Source organism: Triturus cristatus, chromosome 3_1 (assembly GCF_964204655.1).
Source record: "Triturus cristatus chromosome 3_1, aTriCri1.1, whole genome shotgun sequence".
In the NCBI taxonomy this organism is placed as follows: Eukaryota; Metazoa; Chordata; class Amphibia; order Caudata; family Salamandridae; genus Triturus; species Triturus cristatus.
Genome location: NC_140583.1, coordinates 619,754,864 through 619,776,679, shown reverse-complemented (window position 1 = coordinate 619,776,679; position 21,816 = coordinate 619,754,864). Strand labels below are relative to the sequence as shown.

Below are 21,816 nucleotides of genomic sequence, written 5' to 3'. Positions count from 1 at the left end.
TGTGTAACAGGCTTACAGACTGAGCACAAAGTCAGGAATGGGGTGGTGCCTAATCTTTGTATTAGTCACTTTAGAGTTTGAATAAACGGTGTGAAACTTGAGTAGCAGACCAAAACAACAAACAATCTTGGGAGTCTAGACAGTCCTTTTCCTCAACTGTGTTGCCCAGAATTTGCCACCGGCTCCAGTTATCCCAAAATTCCTCTTAGTAACTTTGGCGGCCCTCCGGAAATGTAACAGATCCTGAATGCTTGCTCTTATTTTAAGCAATTCTCATCACCAGCTAGCATTTTGCACTTCAGATACGTCTTTCTGTTAGACCCATGTGTCCCTTACTCCACCTCGTGGTCCCCTTATTTGTGCCTTCACCACAATCCCTTGTCTCCTCCCAAAGTGCAATACCCTGTCCTTTGTGGTGCCACTCAGTAATCACACAGGTGTACCCTTGCCTGGTTCTACGGGCCGAAACTGGGCTGCAGCGGTCCGGACTACTGTGCCTTCCTCCCTCATGTCTCCGGGCATAAGAAGCTTTGGGTCTTGCCGTCGGTTGTCTGTTCCACACGGATCTGGTGACTTACGTGTGATTCCGCTCCTACTCCTCCAAAGATAAGCTCCATCTCCCCAGTGCAAGCCTCCTTCTTATCCCTCGCTCTGCTTCTCGACTCCAACACCACATCCGACTCTCCAGCAATTGCTGTTGCATCCTCTCTTGTTTTTGTTTTCTCCGGGGGTTTCTGCCTTTTCTACTGGTCTTCCGGGTGTAGATTCAGCACTGGAGTTGCACTCTCGTTACTTTGGAGGCAATCCGTGGAGGCCATTTTGGAATTCTCGCATGTCCGCCCTCCGTCTCTTTCACACTAAGGTACTGCGTTCAGCAATTTAACTTGGTTTCTTCCTGCTTCTCATCACTTCTGTTGTCTTTGGAGTACCAAAGTGCTTTATCTTCTCACTGATTCTGTTCAACATCTCTGTGGTCTAGGAAACTCTCATCTTAAACACCCAATTGACATGTATACAAATGACCCCCAGATCTACCCTAAATTAGAGCAGGAAGCTGGGGACCTTGACAGAGTGGATACTGTCTGAAAGCTGCGTCGCATTGAAAGAGTTTAACTACCTCTGCTTAATTGGTCAACATGTTTACTTCCCCCAACACTTGTACAAAAGACACCTGACTTATGAGTCTTGTTTTATAGTGACCTCTCTTTCACCACTCCTCGCGTAAATGTCATTACTGAGAACATTTCTTCACTTACTACAATTATGGTAAATCTGCCTCCTGAAGATCACTTCACATAAAATTAACTTTGTTCTTTAGATTGTTTCCTTGTGGCTTGACTATGGCAATACCCTCTATACCAGTCTGTTACAATAAAGAACTTGTCAAACTCCAATGCGTACAAAGTCAGACCACCCAACTCTTACTCAAATGAATGAGCCACGATCACATTAACCAACCTTAAAGTCTCCATGTAAATGAAAGTTCTTTGCTCATGTTAGTAGCCTCTGAAAAAGCCTTCAACTCCCTTACCTTGACTTTTCTGTACCAAGGACTGAACCAAATAAATGTTGACCCTCACTTTCTGTCTTGCATTAGGGCCCTTTATAGCAAAGTCAACCTTCTGTTGTCTAGTTCATTCTGTGTTGACCGGGGCACCAGACAGAGATGTCCTCTCTCATCCGTATTGGTTTCCCTAGCAATAGAACCATGACGAACCTGAATTGAATGCAAAGCCATGTGGCAGGGTTTTCAATGGGTATTAAAGATTGCGTATCATTAAAGGGGGGTGGCATACTACTTTTCCTGCACTACCTGCTTTTGGCAGGATAGAGGTAGATTGAAACCCTTGGACTCTACAGAAAGACTTCTGGAATGAAAGTTTAAGTGGGGTAAATTGACCATAATTCTAGTCAGTGGCAGGAGAGGGGTGACTAATTGGCAAACCAAATAGTATTGTGAATTCTATAGTTTTAATTATGCGGTCTTTCATATCACCCTTGATCCAAAGCCATGCTTGGAACTTAATATACCCAACCCCCCCCCCCCCCCACCTACCTGCTAGAGATGCCGAATAGAGACTTATCAGAATCTATTTATTTATTTCTATTTGAAAGGTTTTCTATAGCGCGAACATGACCCTCACAGGTATCAGATTGCTTTACAATAGCTAGAGAGGATGGATTTATACTGACTTGTGTCAAAAACATTCGAACAATACAAGATAAGGAAACGCCCCATATGAGGGTGGTTGCCCTTCAATGTTTTAACCACTAGATCAGATTGGATAATACAATATTAAGCAAGTAGTAGAATTGATGTCATAGTCTAGAGCAGTACAGGTTAAGACAACACCCCATGAAAGCGTGGGGACATCTCAGTGTTAAGACAGATAGATCAGAGATTGCAAAACATAAACAAGTAGTAAACCTAATGTTATATTCTAGAAACAGTGAAAGGATCTAGAAACCTTACAAATAAGGTGGTGTCACCTCAGTGTTGACACAGAGAAATCAAAAGAACAATCGGGAAACCAGCTACCAGTGACTGTGATGTGTGGTTGATTCATATGCTTGGTGAGGGAGTAGCTGGGGTCTTGAACAAAAATGTGTTTATGAGTAACACCTCTCTTGAAAGATGTAGTATAAGGGTTCAGCCATAGTTCAGGGGAGGGAGTTTCAAATTCTCGGGGCGATACCAGAGGAAACCTCTGTTATAGGTTTTCTTTTTTAAAGAATCTCTGAGGCTTCAATAGTAAAGTGCTGGAACTTACAGAGACTCAAGAGTCTCCTGCAGAGCAAGGTAGCTTGGTGCATTCATGTATAGAGCTTTGTGGGTCATGCATGCAATTTTCGGTTGAATTCTTACTTCGTTGGGGAGCCAGTTAAGGGATTTCAAATCAGGGGTTATGTGTTTGTTTCTTTTCGATCATGTGATGAGCCTTTTCAGCAGAGTTAAGGGAGGCCCCTAGTGGGGCTGATTTGGAACTTGGCAAAGGGTAGCACTTGCATAGTCCAATGTGGGAATTACTAAGGCCTGGGTGGGCGTCTTGAAGTCAGTGCAGGTGAGGAAGTGTTTTAATTTTCTTAAGATGTTCATTTGGTGGTTTGCTCCTTTAATGGCGGCGCAAATGTGCTTCTGCATATTAAGGGTCTTATCGAGAGTTATTCCCAGTGATCTTGCTGAATCGATAACTTGTGGTAGGAAGTTGAAAGTTCTTAGTTGCTTCATCAGTTTATTAATGATCGGAGACTAATTGGGTGGGGTGATTAGGAGGAATTCAGATTTGAGTGTTAAGTTCAAGGTGGTTGTATGCTAGCCAATATTAAGTGTTTTGTAGAGTTATGTTTACTGCTCTGATGTCTTCTGGGGAGGATACTTTTTCAGGTAGAGTTGGATATCATCGGCATACAAGTAATAGTGGATGTTAGATGAAGTTAGCATTTCCTTTAGTGGCTCCATGAACAAGTTGGAGAGTAGGTGGAGCCTTGAGGAACCCCTAATATGACCATATCGGTCTTGGACAGGGACTGATTTACTTGACTTTTTGAGTTCTGTTATGGAGAAACGAGGTGAACCAGTTTAGGACTGAACATGAGATTCCGATCCTGTGTTCCAATAGATCCAGTATCAGGGCTCGAAAAATCCACTCGTATTGTTGAGCCCACTTGCTATTCAGAACAAGCTATTTTTAGGGACTACTAGCCCTTTCTGGCCAGTTGAAAATCCTCTAACTTCAAGAATAACTGACTTTTGACCTCTGTCGCTAAAAGCAGGGCAAATGTGACAAGATAACGAGATTTAAAGGCATCTTTATTGCTCACAAAGTGAAAAAGCAATAAAAATGCCATTAAATCTTGTTATCTTAACACATTTGCGGGCTATCAGAGACAGAAGTCAAAAGTTAGCTTATCTTATTACATTTATTTTTCTTTCTGTGACTTAAAGATTTTGTAAAGTGAACTGTAACAATTGAACTGTGCAAAGTATGTTAAATGAAAGGCTGTAAGTTGGCAGGCTTTTTAACAACACAACACTGAAATAGCTAAGTGAACTGTAAAAACATTTAAAAAATATTTCACAAGTTATGAAGACCCATTTTTGTAATTCTGTGGTGATGTGCAAATTTTAAATTATTTTTGCTGAAACTTAATTTCCAAAATTGTTTATGCGCTATTATCAGTAAAACTACATTTTAGTGGGAAAGTTTTGTGTCCATTTCAATGGAAAATATGCTATCCGTAAATAACCATGCACTACCACATCATGCTTTGGTAATATATTTATGAAAAGTAAGTTCTTAAACGTGAACTGGGAATTATTACTGCTCCTGCCCAGATGATAATGTGATTAGTGAACTAAGAGGCAAGCCAGGAATCATGTGTACCCTATATATGGGCTCAATTCTAGTTATACATGGAGCAAACATATAGTTTAGTAAATGAGTTTTTTTTGTACAGCAGAAATAGTGAACTTGCATATTTGAAGGTGCTCTCTTATGTGATAATAAAGACAAAGGCGGCTCCATAAGACAAAATATTTACTTAGAATCACACAATTTGAGACCAGTTCACGGGTCGGGCACATTACAGTTAGGTCAAGTAGATTATTAAAGTTACTAAATCTGCAGGACTGGTAAAATTGTTATGATTTTTCGAGCCCTGGGTATGTATTCGTGCTTAACCGCATTGAATGTGGAAGATAGGTCAAAGATGATTAGGAGACAAGATTCTTTTTGATCCACCATGTTTTGTGCAGTATCCACTATGATTATAAGATCTAATTCAGTGCTTTGCCCCGTGCGGAAACCTGATTGGAATCGGTCAGGAAGATTGAATTATTGAATGTGGTTACATAGTTGGATATTTGCACATTTTTCAAGGAACTTGGCCAGCTTTGGAATTTTTTTAGGATAGTGGTGACCTGCCCAGCCTTTAGACAATCCAGGATTGTACCTTGATGTAGAGAAACGTTTACGATCTTGGTCCAAAGTGGGAGTATCGCCAATTTAATCTCATTGAAGCAGTTGGGAGGAAATTGGTCATTGAAGTGGTTTGAGAGTTTCAAATTTTCTAGAATTTTGACAATATCTGTTTCCTCCAAGGTGTAGAACCAGTTCCATGAAAGCTGTTTTTGAGGATGTGCTCCGATAAATCTGAGGGCAACACCGTCATGGAGGTGGAATGGTTAGGAAGATGTAAAACAGTACCATGCCCCACTGTCATCTACAAGTCCGATCTAATGTTTTTCAGTCTTCTCAAGGAAGAAGGCCAAATCTTTGCAGTAAGATAGTGGATTGGATCCAGCTGGGTATGAGTTGGGTGGTCCATACGATTTGAAGTTTGATAAGATCAAATTGGGTTTTTTGGGCCGGTTTCTGGTTTGGTCAAGTTATTCTCTGAAGAAGTTTGATTTCGAGTTGCTGACACTTTTGTTATATGAATTCCTGAATGATCTCAAATTTTTGAGGTGTTCAAAGGAGGGTGAGGAGCTCCATCTTCGTTCGACTAGCCTCCAGTTAAGTCTTTTGGTATTGAGGCTACCGTTTTACCATGGTTTAGAGTCTTTGGTAGATAATCTTTTTAGCTCTAGGTGTGCTATAGAGTCTAGAATAGTCTTAATGGCTTGTAAGATCTTGAACATCTGACCTGTTTCTAGGGGGCGGTAGGATTTTATTAGTGAGGGATGTCAGTCTGTTGATTTTTCTCGTGCTTCTTTTCCATATATATTTTTTTTACTTTACCGGAATTTGTTGCAAGGGTTCAGAGATGAGGAATGGAATGCGGTAGTGGTCAGATCAGTCACAGGGGAGGATAGATTCCAGTCGGATAGTGTTAGCCTTCGCAATGATAAGGTCTAGGGTCGGTCCCTTGACATGCTTAGGGCTGTCACAGATTTGTATCAGGTTGAGGTCAGCAAGAAAGATTTTGAGGTTGTTAACAATAGGGTCATTCAAATCATTCAAGTGGAGATTGAAGTCTCCAAGAAAGATGTAATAAATTGTCTATTACTATCGTAGGATGAGTGGCACAAGATGGTCTACTCGTCAATCTTCTTTTTATTCTTCAAAATGTCCCACATGAGACCCCGAAGATCTTCTTTGATAGAATACTTGAACTGGCATACACATTAGTTTGGGCTGATTAGCACCCACAATTGCATTTGACAAATGCTGCTAGTCCGTTTGAGGGAAGGCCCCGCCCTTACCTCATAGGCATCTGTATTACTGAGTCGCTCAACTGGTCAACATTGGCTGGCTCTTTAGAGAGCGGGATTATCCAGTGTTTTGCCTTTAGTTTTTCTTTGGAGATTGGGATAATCTAGTGTTTTTCCTTGAGTCACATGTATTTCACGCTCCAGGGACTGCTGTATGGCTCTCCTGTCCCTAATTCGGTTCCTCCCTACCAAGACAATGGTAGTTCTGGATTATTGTAGTAGAACTGTTCGCTGGATTTAGTGGTGGGGTACTCTGACACAATACTCCGTTATGGCATGACACATGGCTGCAAAACACAGCCAAACTGACAAGGTTAGAAAACTTGGGTCGCATGTGAATCTGAGAGATGTTTCGGAGCAGCACCATCTGAAATTATTCACAGAATTCAAGCTTTCCAAGTCTCAATTATTCAAATACTTGCAACTAAGGCATGCTGTGTTGGGGTTCACCGAGCGAAGGCAGTTTTCTTTCGGGAATATAATTCTGTGCTGAAGCTAAATTAATTGCCAACACCTTAGGCAGGGGGTGTGTCTTGACACCCTAACATTTGCTGCTTTTTAGTGCTCCAGACCTCATCTGTGGGCTGATGCCCAAATGAGAGCATAACTTAGTTCCATTAGAAAAGGTAAGTGGAAGTATGTTTGGATGGTACCGCTGGAGTTGGCCATCCTATTAAGGTTACATCTAATACAACTTAATTTCAGTTTACTACAACTTTGACTGTCTATGGAAGATGGGTGTGCCCCCACTATCAGAATGTTTAAGGATCATTGGGTAATGGGCACTTTTTCCACATTTGACCTTGCCACTTGACACAGTCCTACCGGCCACTGTACTTTTGACATTGGCCAAAGTGTTAGGTAGGCCTAGTGATCTTTATTCTGAACTAATACATGTAGGCTTGTTGAATGATCTGTGGGGTCCATGGGGTGAATACTCTTCTTTCCAAAAAGACATGGCTAAACATTTACGATCTGGACAGCAGCTGAGACCAGAATGGTTAAGCGGCATGGATAGATGTCCACTGTTAGAGTAATTGACCTGCTGTGTCGGAGGATGTCCATGTTAGCCTAACAAATTCTGAAGGGCATGATGTGGGTATTTTCCTATATCCTATGCCTAACCTTTTAACTGATCAGAGTTGTGAAATTGAGACCTTTAGTTCTGAAATGTATTGTGCAGTATCAAACTTCATACTTATCAGATGGTAAAAGCTGTATCATGTACACTGCGTTTGTTTGAAAAACAAAAATGCAATAAAAAGTTTTATTTTAAAAAGAAATAAGAAACCTCTGAGTTAAAATTTTGTTGTTGTGCACAGAGATGCCTTTACAATATCTTGAGGTCATCCAACAACAACCCTGTTACTTTCAGTCTTCTAGGCGCAAATTATTCAGGCTCCTATCCCTTCATATTCTAGATTCCTTGTGGTTAAACAATTTACCTTTACCTTTTTAGACTCATAAAAAACTTGTGAGTTTCTGGAGAGAAGCCAGGCACTTCAAGACTGTGCTTCACACCTCAGTTTAGTGCGAAGGTTAAAAACAGAACCATCATGTAGATGTTCTAAGAGTGATGCACACCTTACTTGATCCTTCACAATGCTTTTCCATTGTATATACAGCTTAGAGTCACATTTACACTGGATTAGTATAGTTCCTGGTCTCAACCTCAAGAATCAATTTTCCTGCTTTCCTGCTCGGAGTACTATGAAACTTCTCCCAGCGGTGTGACATACTTTACAAAACCAGTAAATGCTGTAATTTTATTATTGTTTTGTTATGTGTCTTGTTGCTTGTATCAAACGGTTGTTAAGTGCTTAAAAGCTTTCTTGAGGTTGGCCTTAGTGCAAGATGAAAAATGCAGTAGAATAGTAAATTATGAAATAATATGGGACTTTGAGAGGATCATTTAGAATATTATGGTTTATAGGTGGCTAAAAGTATGTATAGCTTGTATATTTCCTATTCTATAAAAACCAGGTTGACCTCATAGATAACGGCAAGAATTTCAACACAGCGGTTCTTCTGGTAAGTCTAAGTGGACTGATTGCATTTCATTAGTGTACAGTGTACCATGGTACTTGTGTGAGAGTTATTGCAGTTTCAAGAATCTGGATTTCACAGCGCCCTGTTACATTGTTTGCTTCATGCACTTCTACAGTGACACCGAGCATCTGGTGATGAGGCTGTCATGGGCGATTCACTTAGTAGTATGGTGTATCGCGAAGACAGTACTGTTATTTGGGGCGCTGTGCACTGGTGCGTGGCCATGGCCTGATCTAAGACCCTAGTATACAATAATGCCAGAGCCATGTTGATTGTAGAAAGATACTATCTTGTCCTACATGAGAATGGCGGTGCCTATCAAGTCCACCTCTTTTTAAACACCAATATTCTTTCCTTCTGTCTGTCACCAGCCTCCTCCCCGGCTTTTATCATTTCTTTAACTCAGTGTGCCCGTATCCCCTCCTCACTCTACGGTTCTTATCTCTGTGCTGTTCGAACTCTGTGCTGGCATTTGTAGATGCAAGTGTCCGACTAGTAGTTGTCCAGATAGATAATACCAACATGGCATGCTTCATGATACAACACAACACTTCTGGCTGCCACACGGAGCGCTTGAAATGCTTGTCTCTTCTGCTGCATGCTGTCCGAATTTTTCGCATGCGGCCTTTGTACTAACAGACCCCACCAAGGACCGTTGGCCTTGCTGTAACTTGGTCCGACTTCTGCGGACCAAGGTTCATCGTTATCGTGCCTTGAACCTAATACACGGATTCCCTTACCTGAATCCCACCGTTCAGGGATCCTCGCAGGACTCTCCACTTCGCCACACCCATCGTGTGATTTTCACCCCTCATCTGGATTGATTCTTAACTACCGTGACCGCACTATACTGAAATCTGTAACCATTGTCCTGATGATGACCTGAAATCACAGGTTGAAACGCCGTTGACTACCTACCGTAAACTTTGGCGTTATCGTGGTCTACTAACTAGTCCAAAACCATCAAACTTAATTTGTATATATCTTTCACTGGATCCTTGACCACGCACTTATTTTTGTATCTTGCCTTGCGCCGCTCACGCTGTTTCTCACCACTGTGTGTCTGCACCGTTCACCGTCAATAGCACATTCAGTGCACACTTGTGTGTTTTTGGTTACTTATGTTTAAATTGTACTGTAGTGATGATACAACTACCTACAAACAAGAATTTATATTCTATCAAACTCTGTTGTGGTCTCCCCCTTTCCTCCCCTCTCTGAGTGTTTTGTACTCTTTGCATTTGTCCTCATGATTTCCGGTTGAGACATTGTTCTAACTTTTCATACTGTATCTGGCTCGCAACTGGGTTAACGGGTTTACTCCTGTTCTTTGAGTCCATCATAGGGCTTGCTAAACAACACCCCTGCGCAGACCAACACCTGGGTTGGAACAAAAGCGAGGGGGAAGACGATACAAACATGAAGAAAAGTAGGGCTCAAATAAGGAAATTATAAGTGCCGATTATGGAGTCTAAAACTGGCTCAGGATTATCCACTTAACTACTTTTATTCCCGGATTTCCTGGCCAGGATTAAAATAAAATGAAGGATGGTGGTGATAGTGCTGATTAGTAACCTTTCACCCCTCCTCTCTGCATGTATGTCAACATGTTTCTACCGGTTATCGTGTCTTTTACGGCATTCGTCAGGACCAAAAGATCTCCTCTTTTACCTTTTTTTTTCCTTCCTTACTTCAGTAGTTCGAGGTTTGACCCTGTTTGGTCTATAGTTGTGTGATCACAGTGCAGAAGTACCTGTAGGTGGAGATGTAATCATATAAACAAAGTACATGTAAAAAATGTCATATGCAAACAAGCAACTGCCACTTATTTGTAAGTGTAAAATAAACCAATGGGGTCTACTTTGCATGCTTCCCTGATTCGCCTAGGTTTAGGTCCATGCATTCACCTGTACATTCTGGTTATCCTTCTCAATTTCCATACATATGTCATCATCACGAGGAGAGAACCACCCATAGCAGGGATACCTTCACACACAGCCAACTGAAATGTCTTACCGAGTTTCTTAGTTGTTGAAGCTCAAAAAGGCGTTGGAGCCCTTGCGGCTCCCTGTAGCCAAACATTGGCGATAGTGGGAGGTAATACATATAGTTAAAACATTTTTTTATGCTTGTCCAATGTATTTCTTATAAACCATGGTCTCTGTATCAACCCGGTCTACTCCTGGCCCATGAAAAATGTTTGTGGATCATTCCGAATTTGGCCATTACTAATTTTATGCCTTCCATGCCTTTATGTAATATTGCCAAGTGACCCTTTTCTCAGGTTTTTATTTCTATAACTATCCTCCAGTCAGCCCCTCGCATTTACCCTTTGTCAAGGTGAGGCCGCTGCCCAAAATCAGTTTCTCCGTACGCCGCGTAGGTTCCGGGCCTCTACCTCGGTCTCCCTACTTAGCTCGTCGTCTTCTCATTACGCAACCTTGGATTGTGGTCACTTGATAGGGTTCCCTTTCTGTTCGCACGGGAAACAAAGAAGTTTCCCCGTCCTCCACCTCCCTGCATTTTGAGACTGTACTGCAGACGACGGAACGCTGGTAATTGTAATCAGTCTGGTGATATATTCAAATAAAAAAATTGACTAAATCAAGTTTGTTCTCATTCTGAATAATCTGTAATTTAGGATTTTGTTCTCATCAGACATTCGTTTCATTTAAATGTTGTGTTTTTCTCTACCCAAGTAGTGAATTCTGGGTGTCGTGTTTTGTCAATCATTACATGGAAATCGTATATGGTAGTTGTGAGCGACGTATGGATCGATACATACATGTTCACAACCTATTCAATGCATTCCACGGGATTTCATCATTCAGACCATTTTCGTGGCTCTGGATTCTGTATATCTATTTCTGTTCCCTTAATAACTGAATTGTCTTTGTGTCTCGTACTGTAGTAGGGATGTTAAGTTTATCCAGTACTGTCCAATGAATATCATCCACTGAGTGTTTCTTCTCCATATAATGTGTTGTGAATTTTGTCATTGCTTTTTGACACCTGATGTTACTCCTGTGTTCCATTATCCGTATCTTGACTTTGTGGTATGCCTATATATAGTAGCCCACACGGGCATTTTATAAGGTAGATCGCGTTCTCGGAATTGCAGTTAGTGTGTTACTTCTGCTTCCAAGGGTAATTTAAACCTACGTCAATGCTTTTGGTATCTTGTCTGAGGTTACAGACATTGCATGCACCACACCTGGTAGGGCCAACTACTGGTGGTAGATCCCAGAGTCTCTGCTGTCCCTGTCCTTCATTGTGTAGCCTAGCATGCACTAGTAAATTGCTCATATTGGCACTCCTCTTCATGGAAAAAAGAGGTTTCTCAAGGTTAAGTTCATTAGAGCTCAGAATGCGCCAGTACCATAGTAAAATACGTTTCAAGTTGTTTGAAGCAGTGCTAAAAGTTGTGACACAAATTGTATTAATTACTCGTGGTTTTTCTGTACTTTCCAAAAGGGCATCTCTGTTACAGTTGGATGCTCTTTTCTGTGCTGTCCTTGTGGCCTTAACCGGGCAGTTTCTGTTCTGAAGTTTTTCTGCCAGTTCTAGTGTGTTTTTTTTTTTTGGGTGTTTTTTTTTAATCCCTTGTATCCGAAGGTGGAGAAACTGACCCCGTGGCAGGTTTTCCCTCAGTGATTTGGGGTGAAAGCTGTTGAACAATAAAAGGTCATTCCTGTCTGTAGGTTTGTGGAAAACCTGAGTTGCGAGTTTTCCTTCTCTAGGTACGATTACCAGGTCTAAAAAGGGAAGTTTTTCCCACATGACAGTGGATGTAAAGCGTATTAGAGGATTGCGGCTGTTCAACCAGTGTATGAAATCATTGATAATTTGTCTCTGCTCCAGATTAGCAGCACATCATCAATAAAACAGTGCCACAATTTAATGGTTGTTCACCCTAGGATTTTCCTAATTGAAGATGTATTCTTGTTCAAATTATGCCACATAACCCTGCCAAGCTTGGGGCAAAGGTGATATCCATGGAAGTACCATGTATTTGCAGGTAGATGGTTCCCTGGAATTCCCCCCCCCAAAAAAATAGTTAGTGCAATTTTGGCCAGATGCAGTATGAATGCTCTTGGGTTACAGTGTGCCCAGTCCTGTGCATACAGTAGTTCTCGATCACTCTTAATGTTTCCCTTTGGGGGATGTTTATGTAGAGTGATTCGATGTGCAGCCCTATTAGGAATTTCTTTTTGGTATCAAAATCCATGTCTTTGGCAAGATTCAGTATGTCTCAAGTGTCCTTCACATATGCCTCCATTTTCTGTACCAGTGGTTTGAAGAAGAAAATCACAGAATTTCGATAGAGGTTCCAGAATAGGCACGATCCCAGACAATATAGGTCTGCCCGGTGTGGGTCTGGTTGTTTTGTGTACTTTAGGAAGTGTATAGAAATAGGGGGCAATTGGGTTTTGGTTACAAAGGAAGAGGCTTTCTTGTTCTGAGATCTAATCATTGTTAACTGCTTCCTCCACTTAGGTAGCTATTTCTGTTTTTATTTTTGGGGTAGGGTCCCGAAGTAGGATGCTACAATTCCTACTGTCCGATAGAATTCTGTTACATTCTGTCTCATAGGCTGTTTTGGTCTGAATGACTATCGCCCCTCCCTTATCCGTTTGTTTTATGATTAAATGAGTGTTTTGTCTCAATTGTTGCGGTGCCTCCTTCTCCTCTCTGGTCAGGTTTCTATAAGGATAAGATTCTTCTTTGCTAGCTCCTCAACTTCTTGTATTACTGCCTGTTCAAAGGTAGCCTCCTCTTGGAGGAGTGTTGAGATCATAGGCATAAAATTTGATTCAGGGCGAAAAGTGGTGTCTCCCCTCCTCGTCCTTGAATCCTCTTTCCCTTCAAAGAATATCTTAAGTCTGATACTGCTAAAAAATGTAACTAATTCCTGACCAAGTTAAAAGCTGTCTAGAGTGTTTGTTGGGACAAAACCCAGTCCCTTGTTCAATAATCTCTCTTGGGGTTCTCTTAAAGTCACATCTGTTAATTTCATGACAAATATCATTCCTTGCTTGTCCCAGAGATGTGGTCCCGTGACATGCTCCTCGAGGCTGATTGGTTCAGGTCCTCCCACTGTACTCTCTGCGATCATCTTTGTTTCTCCCTTCCTCTTCCTAAAAAAGAGTTGAGTAATTGTGGGTATTGGGGATTTTTCAGTTCCTGAATTTGTTGGAAGGGTTGGAACATGGTGGGCCAACCGTATCCCTGACCTAGGTATTCTGGGAACACGGGAGTATACATCGGGCGGGGTCTCTGTTACTAACCCCTTCTCCTTTCCCTTCTCGTTTGTTGTCGTCATCACTGCTCTCACTACTGGAGCTCATGGTGTCTACAACTCTTCGCCCTCCCTGGGGTCCTTTCTTCATTTCATCTAGTTTTCTCTGGTGTACCCATCTGTGGTGTATGGATATACTTTCTCCTTTGAGAATTTTTTAAGGTCCTTTCGCAGTTTGTTTATCTTGAACTGCATTAAGTAATCCTTATATTCTCCTAACTCACTGTTGGTCTCCTTCAATTTTCTCTTGTACGTCGCTAGGATGACACTGGCTTTTAGTCCCTGTTCATTAGCCTGGATTTGTATCATCAGGGTGTCTGCTATCCTTTTTGTTGTATTGATAATCCGGATTAGCCAGTCCCATGTACATTTCCAGGCTGAGTGCCCAATCCTTCCTAAATATCACATCCTCTAGAAATATCAATGATTCATTGTTCACTAATAGGCCTCGAGGGGCCGTGTTAGCTCTCAAATATTCTGTTAGGATTGCACTTGCAAAATTGTTTTCACATGGGTTTTTTATAGTTCCATTAGTGTGTCCCACCCCTCTCCTTGGGTGAGGACTTGGATAATTGTGGTTTCTCCTTGTAATGATGGCCCAAAGAGAATCTGTCACTGCATCCTCTCCTTATGCTAGACCTTGTTCCTTCGTCATGGTTATTTAAGGAAATTCAGTTGGAAATTCTAACTGAATACCAAACTATTGTCTATTTTATGTACCCCATATAGCTCGCCAGCTGTGCAAACACAAACCCATTCACCTAAGAGGGAAAAAGAAGAACTCCTACTTCAACCTCCACTATAAGTAAACGCCAACACAAAAAAAAGAAGTAGGAGTAAACAAACTTACGCTATCAAATCAAGTGGCAAAAGATGTTTGTTTGAAAAACTGCCCTCACCCACAAAGTTGTGGCATGCTTCATCATAGGGCTTGCTAAACTCGAGTTTGAGGTTAGACCCTGTTTGATCTATGGTTGTGTAATGACACTGCAGAAGTACCTGCAGGTGGAAATATAATCATATAAACAAAAAGTATGTGTAAATAATGTCATATACAAACATGCAAGTGCTGCTTATTTGCTCATTCTCAAAGTGTAAAATAAACCAATGGGGTCTAGTTTGCATGCTTCCCTGATTCATCTAGGTTCAGGTCCATACATTCACCTGTACATTCTAGTTGTCCTTCTCAATTTCCATTCTCAGCAATTAGATGTCATCCAGCACTTCGGCATAGAGTTCCAGGAAGCTGGGTGCAAGTAAGTGTTTTTTACGTTTTATAAAATATTCCTGACTGTCCATCAGAGCCTGGGGCTTTAGACCCATCCATGGATTCAATAGCGGTAGCTATCTCCTCCACGCTAAGAAATTGCTGCTGCGGGCAGGACAGCCATACCATGGCCACCTCGGCGAGGTAATCTGCAAGTTCACAATCCTCCTCTGCATAGCTGGAGGTATAAAGTTCAGTGAAGTTCAGTATAGTAACGCAACAATTCCTCCAGAACCTCACCATTATCCGAGGACTGAGTACCATCTGCAAGTGTGAGGTCTGGTATCGGTCACTGCAAAGCAGTCTAGCCAATGTGCAGCCAGAGCGTTCGCCTTCTCCGTAACGGTGGACCCTAGCATACTACCCAAGGAAGTTCACCTCCTGATCAGCAAGATCACGAAATTCTCCTTCGCTTGTGCTCAAAGCTGTAACTGGGCAATATAGAGTCCCTGGGTTGTGTCGTCAATTTTCTGTAGAGCAGTCTCAACCCGCACTAAGGCGTGGCGGATATCACGGAGTATGCCACCCTGTTTGGCTATAGTTACCCTGCATCTATAGGCCTTGAAGGCTTTTCAGAGAATGTCCTGTGTGGCAACGGTTCCTTCGTTGAGCTAAATTATTCAATTCTAGCAGATCAGAGTTCTTCCCAGAACACCGAGTCAAGAAGAACATGACATGGAAATTTCCAAACATATGCCACATGCACCGGGAATGGAATGGTCAACACCATATATACAGAAGCATGATCTGAAAGCGTACGGTGGAGGGAGTTTACCTTAGTCAGCAGAGGCAGGAGCGACTAAAATAGTAGCTAATAATCTAGACGGGACCAGATGCCATGTGGTGCCAAGTAATATGTATGCCCCGGGGATAGCGCTTGCTGATGTCGCCACGCATCTATAAGGGAGTACATGGTATATATCTTAGAGTATCTGAAGCGTGCTGGGTTTACCACCTTGGACGCTTGCCGTTGAGTCTAGAGCAGGATTAATGCATACATTTAGGTCGCCCCCCCCCCCCCCATGATGTCATGACTTACATCCACTCTCTCCCTTATAGCCAGCAACTCTCAGAAAACATCTGGAGAATCTACATTTGGAGCATATACATTTAATAACAGCACTTTCCGGCCCGCCAGAGCTGCCTGTGACCGCTACATACCTCCCCTCCCTATTGCTGAGACCTTCTTTAAGCATAAAGGGAAATGAACTGTGGATTAAAATGCAAACCCCGCTGGAGTACTTGCTGTATGTGGAAAAGAACTTGTGTGGTGCCCAAGCGGTAGTATAGGACAGTATAGATCTAGGAGTGGGATGCGTCTCCTGTGAAAATCCTACTTTTGCCCCATGCGGAACCAAATACTGTGGTACTAGCTTGCCCTTTTGGGGGTTATTGATGCCTACGGTCACGGCCTACTAGGGACCAGTCCAATCCCAATGCCTCATGTTGGTTTTAGCTGACGCTCCCACCGGTTGTCTCTACGTGGGTGTATGGGGGAGGTTTCAGGGCCTTCACCAACAGCTCCCTCGGCCACACAGAGGCAGCACTGTGGCAGCGGACTGATGTGAAGGCCTGAACAGACCAATGCAGGTCAATCACCCGACACGCGCGCCGCGGCCCAATTTAGCCGCCGATAGTGTCCACGCTGCTGCTTCTCCATGCAGGCTGCCGCCAGCAGTCAGGAGAGCAATGGCCCGCCACCCCACACAGCAGGATATCGGTTGGGGGCTGCGGCTCCGGAGCGGCGGTGAGAACTTGTTCGCAATGGTGGTACCCTGCAGGTCTCGGCGGACCTACCCTAAAGCCTGCCCGCGGCCCTGGTCGCCGCTGACCTTCCGAGGCAAGGCCGGGCCCTTACCGCACGCAAGGCTGATCTCGCTCATGTCTCACTTCCCCAGTGACCGCTTCAGGCAAGGCGCATGTCCACTTCACCATTGGGAAGGTGAAAACGATTGTGGGTGATGTGGATGGTCCCCAATGCTGCAGTTATCCAGTTATTTCGGGGATGAGCTGGTGAAACTTCAACGCCGTGCAACCATCTTGGTCGCCGGCTCGGTCGTGCCCCCTGTAAATGATATTGAGCATGACATCCGTCTCAGAAAATGGATTTAGTGATCCATCAGACTCCAGAAAAATGGATTTAGTGATTCCGGCAACTTCTGCCAACTGCAATCCTCATAGGCTTTTATCTCAGTCAGTATTGAATTCACACATTGGAGGTGTTGACAATGGTGTCCCCAGGTTTTTACTTGTATCCCTTTTTCCCGAATAGGCATTATCCTTTCTACCACCACCAGAATCTAATATCCACTTTTTACTAAATACATTTCAACGTGCCTGCCAATTAAACATACTGCATTTATTTAAACTAGCAATTTTAAAATGCTGTTACAATTTTTTTATGTGAAGTGAGTGCATCTCCCTTTAATCCCAAGGCATTAATATCATGCGAAGAAGCTGGATGTCTTATCATACCTTTTATTTCTGCAAACCATGTCTGTTTTAGTAATCTTTCTTAATGTTTATAAGTACTTCTGATCTGATATATCTATAAATTAAGAGACTTGCATCAAATGTAAATGCCTGGGTGACATGAATTTCTAGGTGTCGACGTTATTAACTTGAAATACGATTTCACAAAAAATACTAAATCTGGTTGGCCGATATAGATCATTGCCATGTAGCCTCTGCTGCGTATCCTGGCAGTGGCATATATGGTAAGTACTGAAGGCAGGCATCAGATTTATGGGTATCCGATCACTGCCGGGCGGACACAGGTCTAGAGTATATTTTAAAAATGTATTTTTGGGCTGTTTAAATACGGGGTCTATCGGCGACCAGAGGAGCACACTGCAACCGTATAAGCCGTGCAGTGCTTTGTAGTAAAAAAAACAACATTGCAGCAAAGCATTTTCTTGATCATCTAGAAATTGTTCTAAAAAAAACGTCAGATCGGTAATACTGATCGGCAGAGGCGGAGAGAGGAAACCCCTGCGGTCAGGATTGTTTTGATGCAAGACTCGTGTGTTGGTATCACAAGGCTGCAGTGCAGGCGGCCTTTTATTGGGCGGCTCATTCTGCGTGGTCTGATGCTTCACGTCTTTACTTACAGGCTCCTCTGGCTTCCTTCCGCGCCGGACATCATGGGGGAGATCAAAGTTTCTCCGGATTACAACTGGTTCCGAAGCACTGTTCCGCTTAAAAAGGTAGGAGTTCTCCTCACGTTTAAACTGTTACATAGTCGGAGTTTCCGAGATCCTCGCAGTTGTTGTTTAATCAGCTTTAAGAAACTTTAATGAGGCGCGGCTGGTTTTGTTCGCTCTCTGTGTTAAGATCTGTATTGCCAATTTCCATCTATGTGAAGTTTTTTTTTTTTTTAGGGGACTTGTTTGCATGTTTTGACGTGGCTGTGTGGGAAACAAATCGTTTCTCTTTTATTGCGAAGCAACCTTTCAAATATGTGTTCCCTCTAGCCACGTGAGTTAGAAATTACGTAAAACATGCTATTTCTGTGAGAAGGGCGGTGGTTAGGCTTCGACTCTAGATTTCTTCTCCATGGTTTCTTACAACATTTAACAGTAGCGGAGGGCTGCCAACCCATCTGGGCTGTATCCCTGACCTCTTGCTTTCCCATAAAGATTAACCCTGTCTGCCCTTCACGTTTTAAGGGAGGAGGACCGAAAAACACCCCTGAGGATAATACTTCTGTGTTTGGAAAAAAAGGTTGCTTTTTTATATATTTTTTTATTTAAAGGAACCAATTTTCTTTCTCAAGAAAGGAGGCATGCACAGCCTCTTATGATGTTTACAAACGTCGTCATGTTGAAGTGGAAGGACTCTGTCCATCCTTTCCACTGTTGCCTCTTCCACTTAAAAGCATGATCATTTTCTATTATTATAGAGCAACCTGCCAGTTTGTTCTCACTCCGGGAATTCGTAGCACACAACTAGGATTGAACTTCAGGCTTAATACAGTAAAACAAGTAATCCGTTTAATAATCCGTATACCACCCCTGTCTGATACGTCGTCGTAACTAATCCCTAGCTGTCTAAAATGTTGTTTTTCTGACACTGTTCCGAATGGATTCCGCACGCCTTCATCTGTTAGGCTACAGATGTAATGCTCTCCCTCTAATGTAAATGACCCAAAGAAATGCATGTTTATATCGATTACCCTGTCCTCAACAGCACTTCATAAAGCAGTCCGAACTTTGAGTCTTATCACCACGACCTCTCCTACACTTATAACCGACCACAAATACAGTATAATATGCACACCTGGGAGTGAAGCAAGGACACTGGCCATGTGGGGTTGTTAGTTCTGCCGGATGCTGCATTCACATCCATGAAATGAAGGTAAAACGGTATTTCTCCTTACAAAAGAATCCATTTCCACCAGCCAGCAGCCTCCTCTTCTAGTCCAGTGGTGGAAAGAGAAGGTAGTCAGCTTCAGCTATGGGGGGGGGGGGAGGATTATGTGGGTAGGGTATTCTTTGGATAAACCTACTGACCAGTTGAGTCTCGCGGTCTGTCGGTCAGCATTGCTGAGGCCATAACAAAAAACACAGATTCAACCAAAGTTAAATGTTGTTGACACAGTTTATGTCCCCTTCTGAAAGAAGCCTGAAGCTAATTCCAGTGAAATGTTGAGACGTCTTGCTATACCACACTTATGTAGGCATTTTTGTACAGCAACTAAAAACGTTTTTGTAATCTAGTCTATTGACACCCTATATCCAGCCAAGACTGGTTTTCACCATCTACATAGCATTTAATCAGTTGTGTTCTACTGTTAGATGGTATGAAAGGAGACACTGATGGTGCTAACCTGCTGCTGATCATATTAGACTTGGTGAGTGTTCAATATAGTCATTCTTCCATGCCATTTGATAAATAAGAGTACAATATCTTAACATGCTACAGGTCGCATTCCGCCATTTTCTTCCTTCCATTTGAATCTAATTTTCTGACATAGAGTGCAGAGGTCGAATTGTCTCTGCACGTTTACTTTAATATGCATCTTCTCCACTTCTTATTTTCTCACTGGAATTTATCCATAATCTTTTTTCCATTGCTCTGTTTTCATGTTTCTGTGGCCGCGTCTTCTTCCTTGCACTGCTTGTTGTCTGTGTCTTGGAGTATAGCTATTTGTTTACCTATGTTGGTTTACTTCTGTTCTATGATCACTGATTAACAGCTGAACTTTGGAGTTTCGTTCCTACAGCTGTTGCTTCTCTCTGCAATTTCTCGTTGCCAGTTTTTTTCTACCTCCAATTCCTCTTTTTTTCAGTTTCTGACTGTAAAGTTTTTCATCACCCCTTGGTAAAGCAGCTCTATAGAGGAACTTTAAATACCTTATGCTTCCAAGTTCCTTTTTTTGATCTTGCTTGGCAGCGCAGCAGTCACCAGACAATTATGTGAGACTCACCAGGTCATGAGGTTTGGCTACACTTACATGTTGGGAATCAGGAGCACATGTTTGGATTGGGCGGCAGAAGTTGTGTGCTTCCACACAAAAGCTCTTGCCCTCCACACGGCCATGATCATTTTGTTTATTTATGCAGCTGCCTGAGCTTGAACTTTCAGGGGCACACACATGACATTGTAATGTTATTAAAGTGTCTTTGGTAACTAGATACATTATGTTGTTTTTCTGTGGCAGCAGCACAGATGGGAAGAGGGCAGTCAATAACATTCATGTTTTTAGGTGTGGCTTGACAGTGCAACTGTTGCCCAACCTTTTAACCAACATTAGTATTATTCTACAGTTCATTGCTTCCTCACAAATATATATGCATTTCCATTATATTTACTTTTAATGCTTCACATTAGCAGACAGTATTATTTTGAAGCCGTACCTATTTGCATTGCCAGTGCTTGTATGACTGTTTATTAATCCTTACTTCATTCTACTTCCCATTCTTCAGTTATCTGTATATGTTCCCCATCAGCTTCCTGAATCAGCCACCCCTCCTTATACTTGGCCTTTACCAACCTGATCACAATTTCCAGTTGATAATCACTCCTCTGCCACTCTGTTTCTGGCAATGCAACCGCTATCGCGTAATCTCCTTTCTCTTTAATCCTCCAATTATGCTGCCCCCCTGAAATGATCCCCCTCTCGGATTCTTCATCTATATGGAGATTTCCAAATTGCCATTGGTGCCTCCACCTCCCGTTCTCCCTTGTATCAAGTGAACACTGAAAAGGTGTTTTGCACTAGCTCTCCATAGAATTAACCCCATAAACTGTCTTCCTTCCCATAATGTGCTTCATGCTATCTGCCCAAATGCTCGTCTAGCTCTATCGTCTTACCAGTTATCCTTTCATCCCATCCTCTCCCCCTCGACATCATCTCTCCTTCACTCTGGAGCTTATTACCAGAAAAGTTGAAGTCTTTACCAAGAAAGTCCATACCATGAAGGAAATTCTACACCTCCTTGTCCAATCTTTGTACCAGCAACTGCTCCCTTCAGTCCTTGGCATTCTCCCCATGCCACAACACTAAACCCTGTGAACTCTCTCTCAAAGCCTTAATACTGGTGCTGCTTACTCACACTCCAGTCATGTGATTTATTTATTTAGAAAGCCTTGTTTCCTTTCTAGAAGATACTGACCTGCAAATCTCTTCAAGACGGTTGTCTCTATGAACACTCTCCTATTAATTCTGCTTTCCCCACCATTATATGTGCTCTCCTTAACTATATGGCTAAAACGTCAAAATTCACTAACCTCTCACACTGCTGTGATGGAGGAAATCTATTTGTGACTGAAACCTGACTTAACCACTCCTTAAATATTTCTCCTTAACCTCTCTTCTAAACATCCTTCCCCCACCCTCTCTATATACATCATCAATAATCACAGGAAAAACTGGGATGGTGTCGCCATCATGCATAAAAGTAATCTATCCTGTTTGCACGCTCATGCACTATTCTTACTCTCCTTGTCGCTGATTTGTTTATTGCAAACTGAAACTTGTTACTA

The 21,816-nt window shown here is 42.4% G+C and overlaps 1 protein-coding gene across 5 annotated transcripts in view; it reads left to right on the top strand.

Annotated features, from left to right (window-relative positions):
• The window catches only part of SPG21 (SPG21 abhydrolase domain containing, maspardin), a 339,779-nt gene that overhangs the window by 49,413 nt on the left and 268,550 nt on the right, over positions 1-21,816 (top strand). For all 5 annotated transcript variants that reach the window (XM_085644558.1, XM_085644559.1, XM_085644560.1 and 2 more), the window contains one exon: positions 17,942-18,035. In XM_085644558.1, coding sequence (XP_085500684.1) covers positions 17,973-18,035 — 63 coding nt within the window. In that variant the 5' untranslated portion in view covers positions 17,942-17,972. The remainder of the gene's footprint in view (positions 1-17,941; positions 18,036-21,816) is intronic.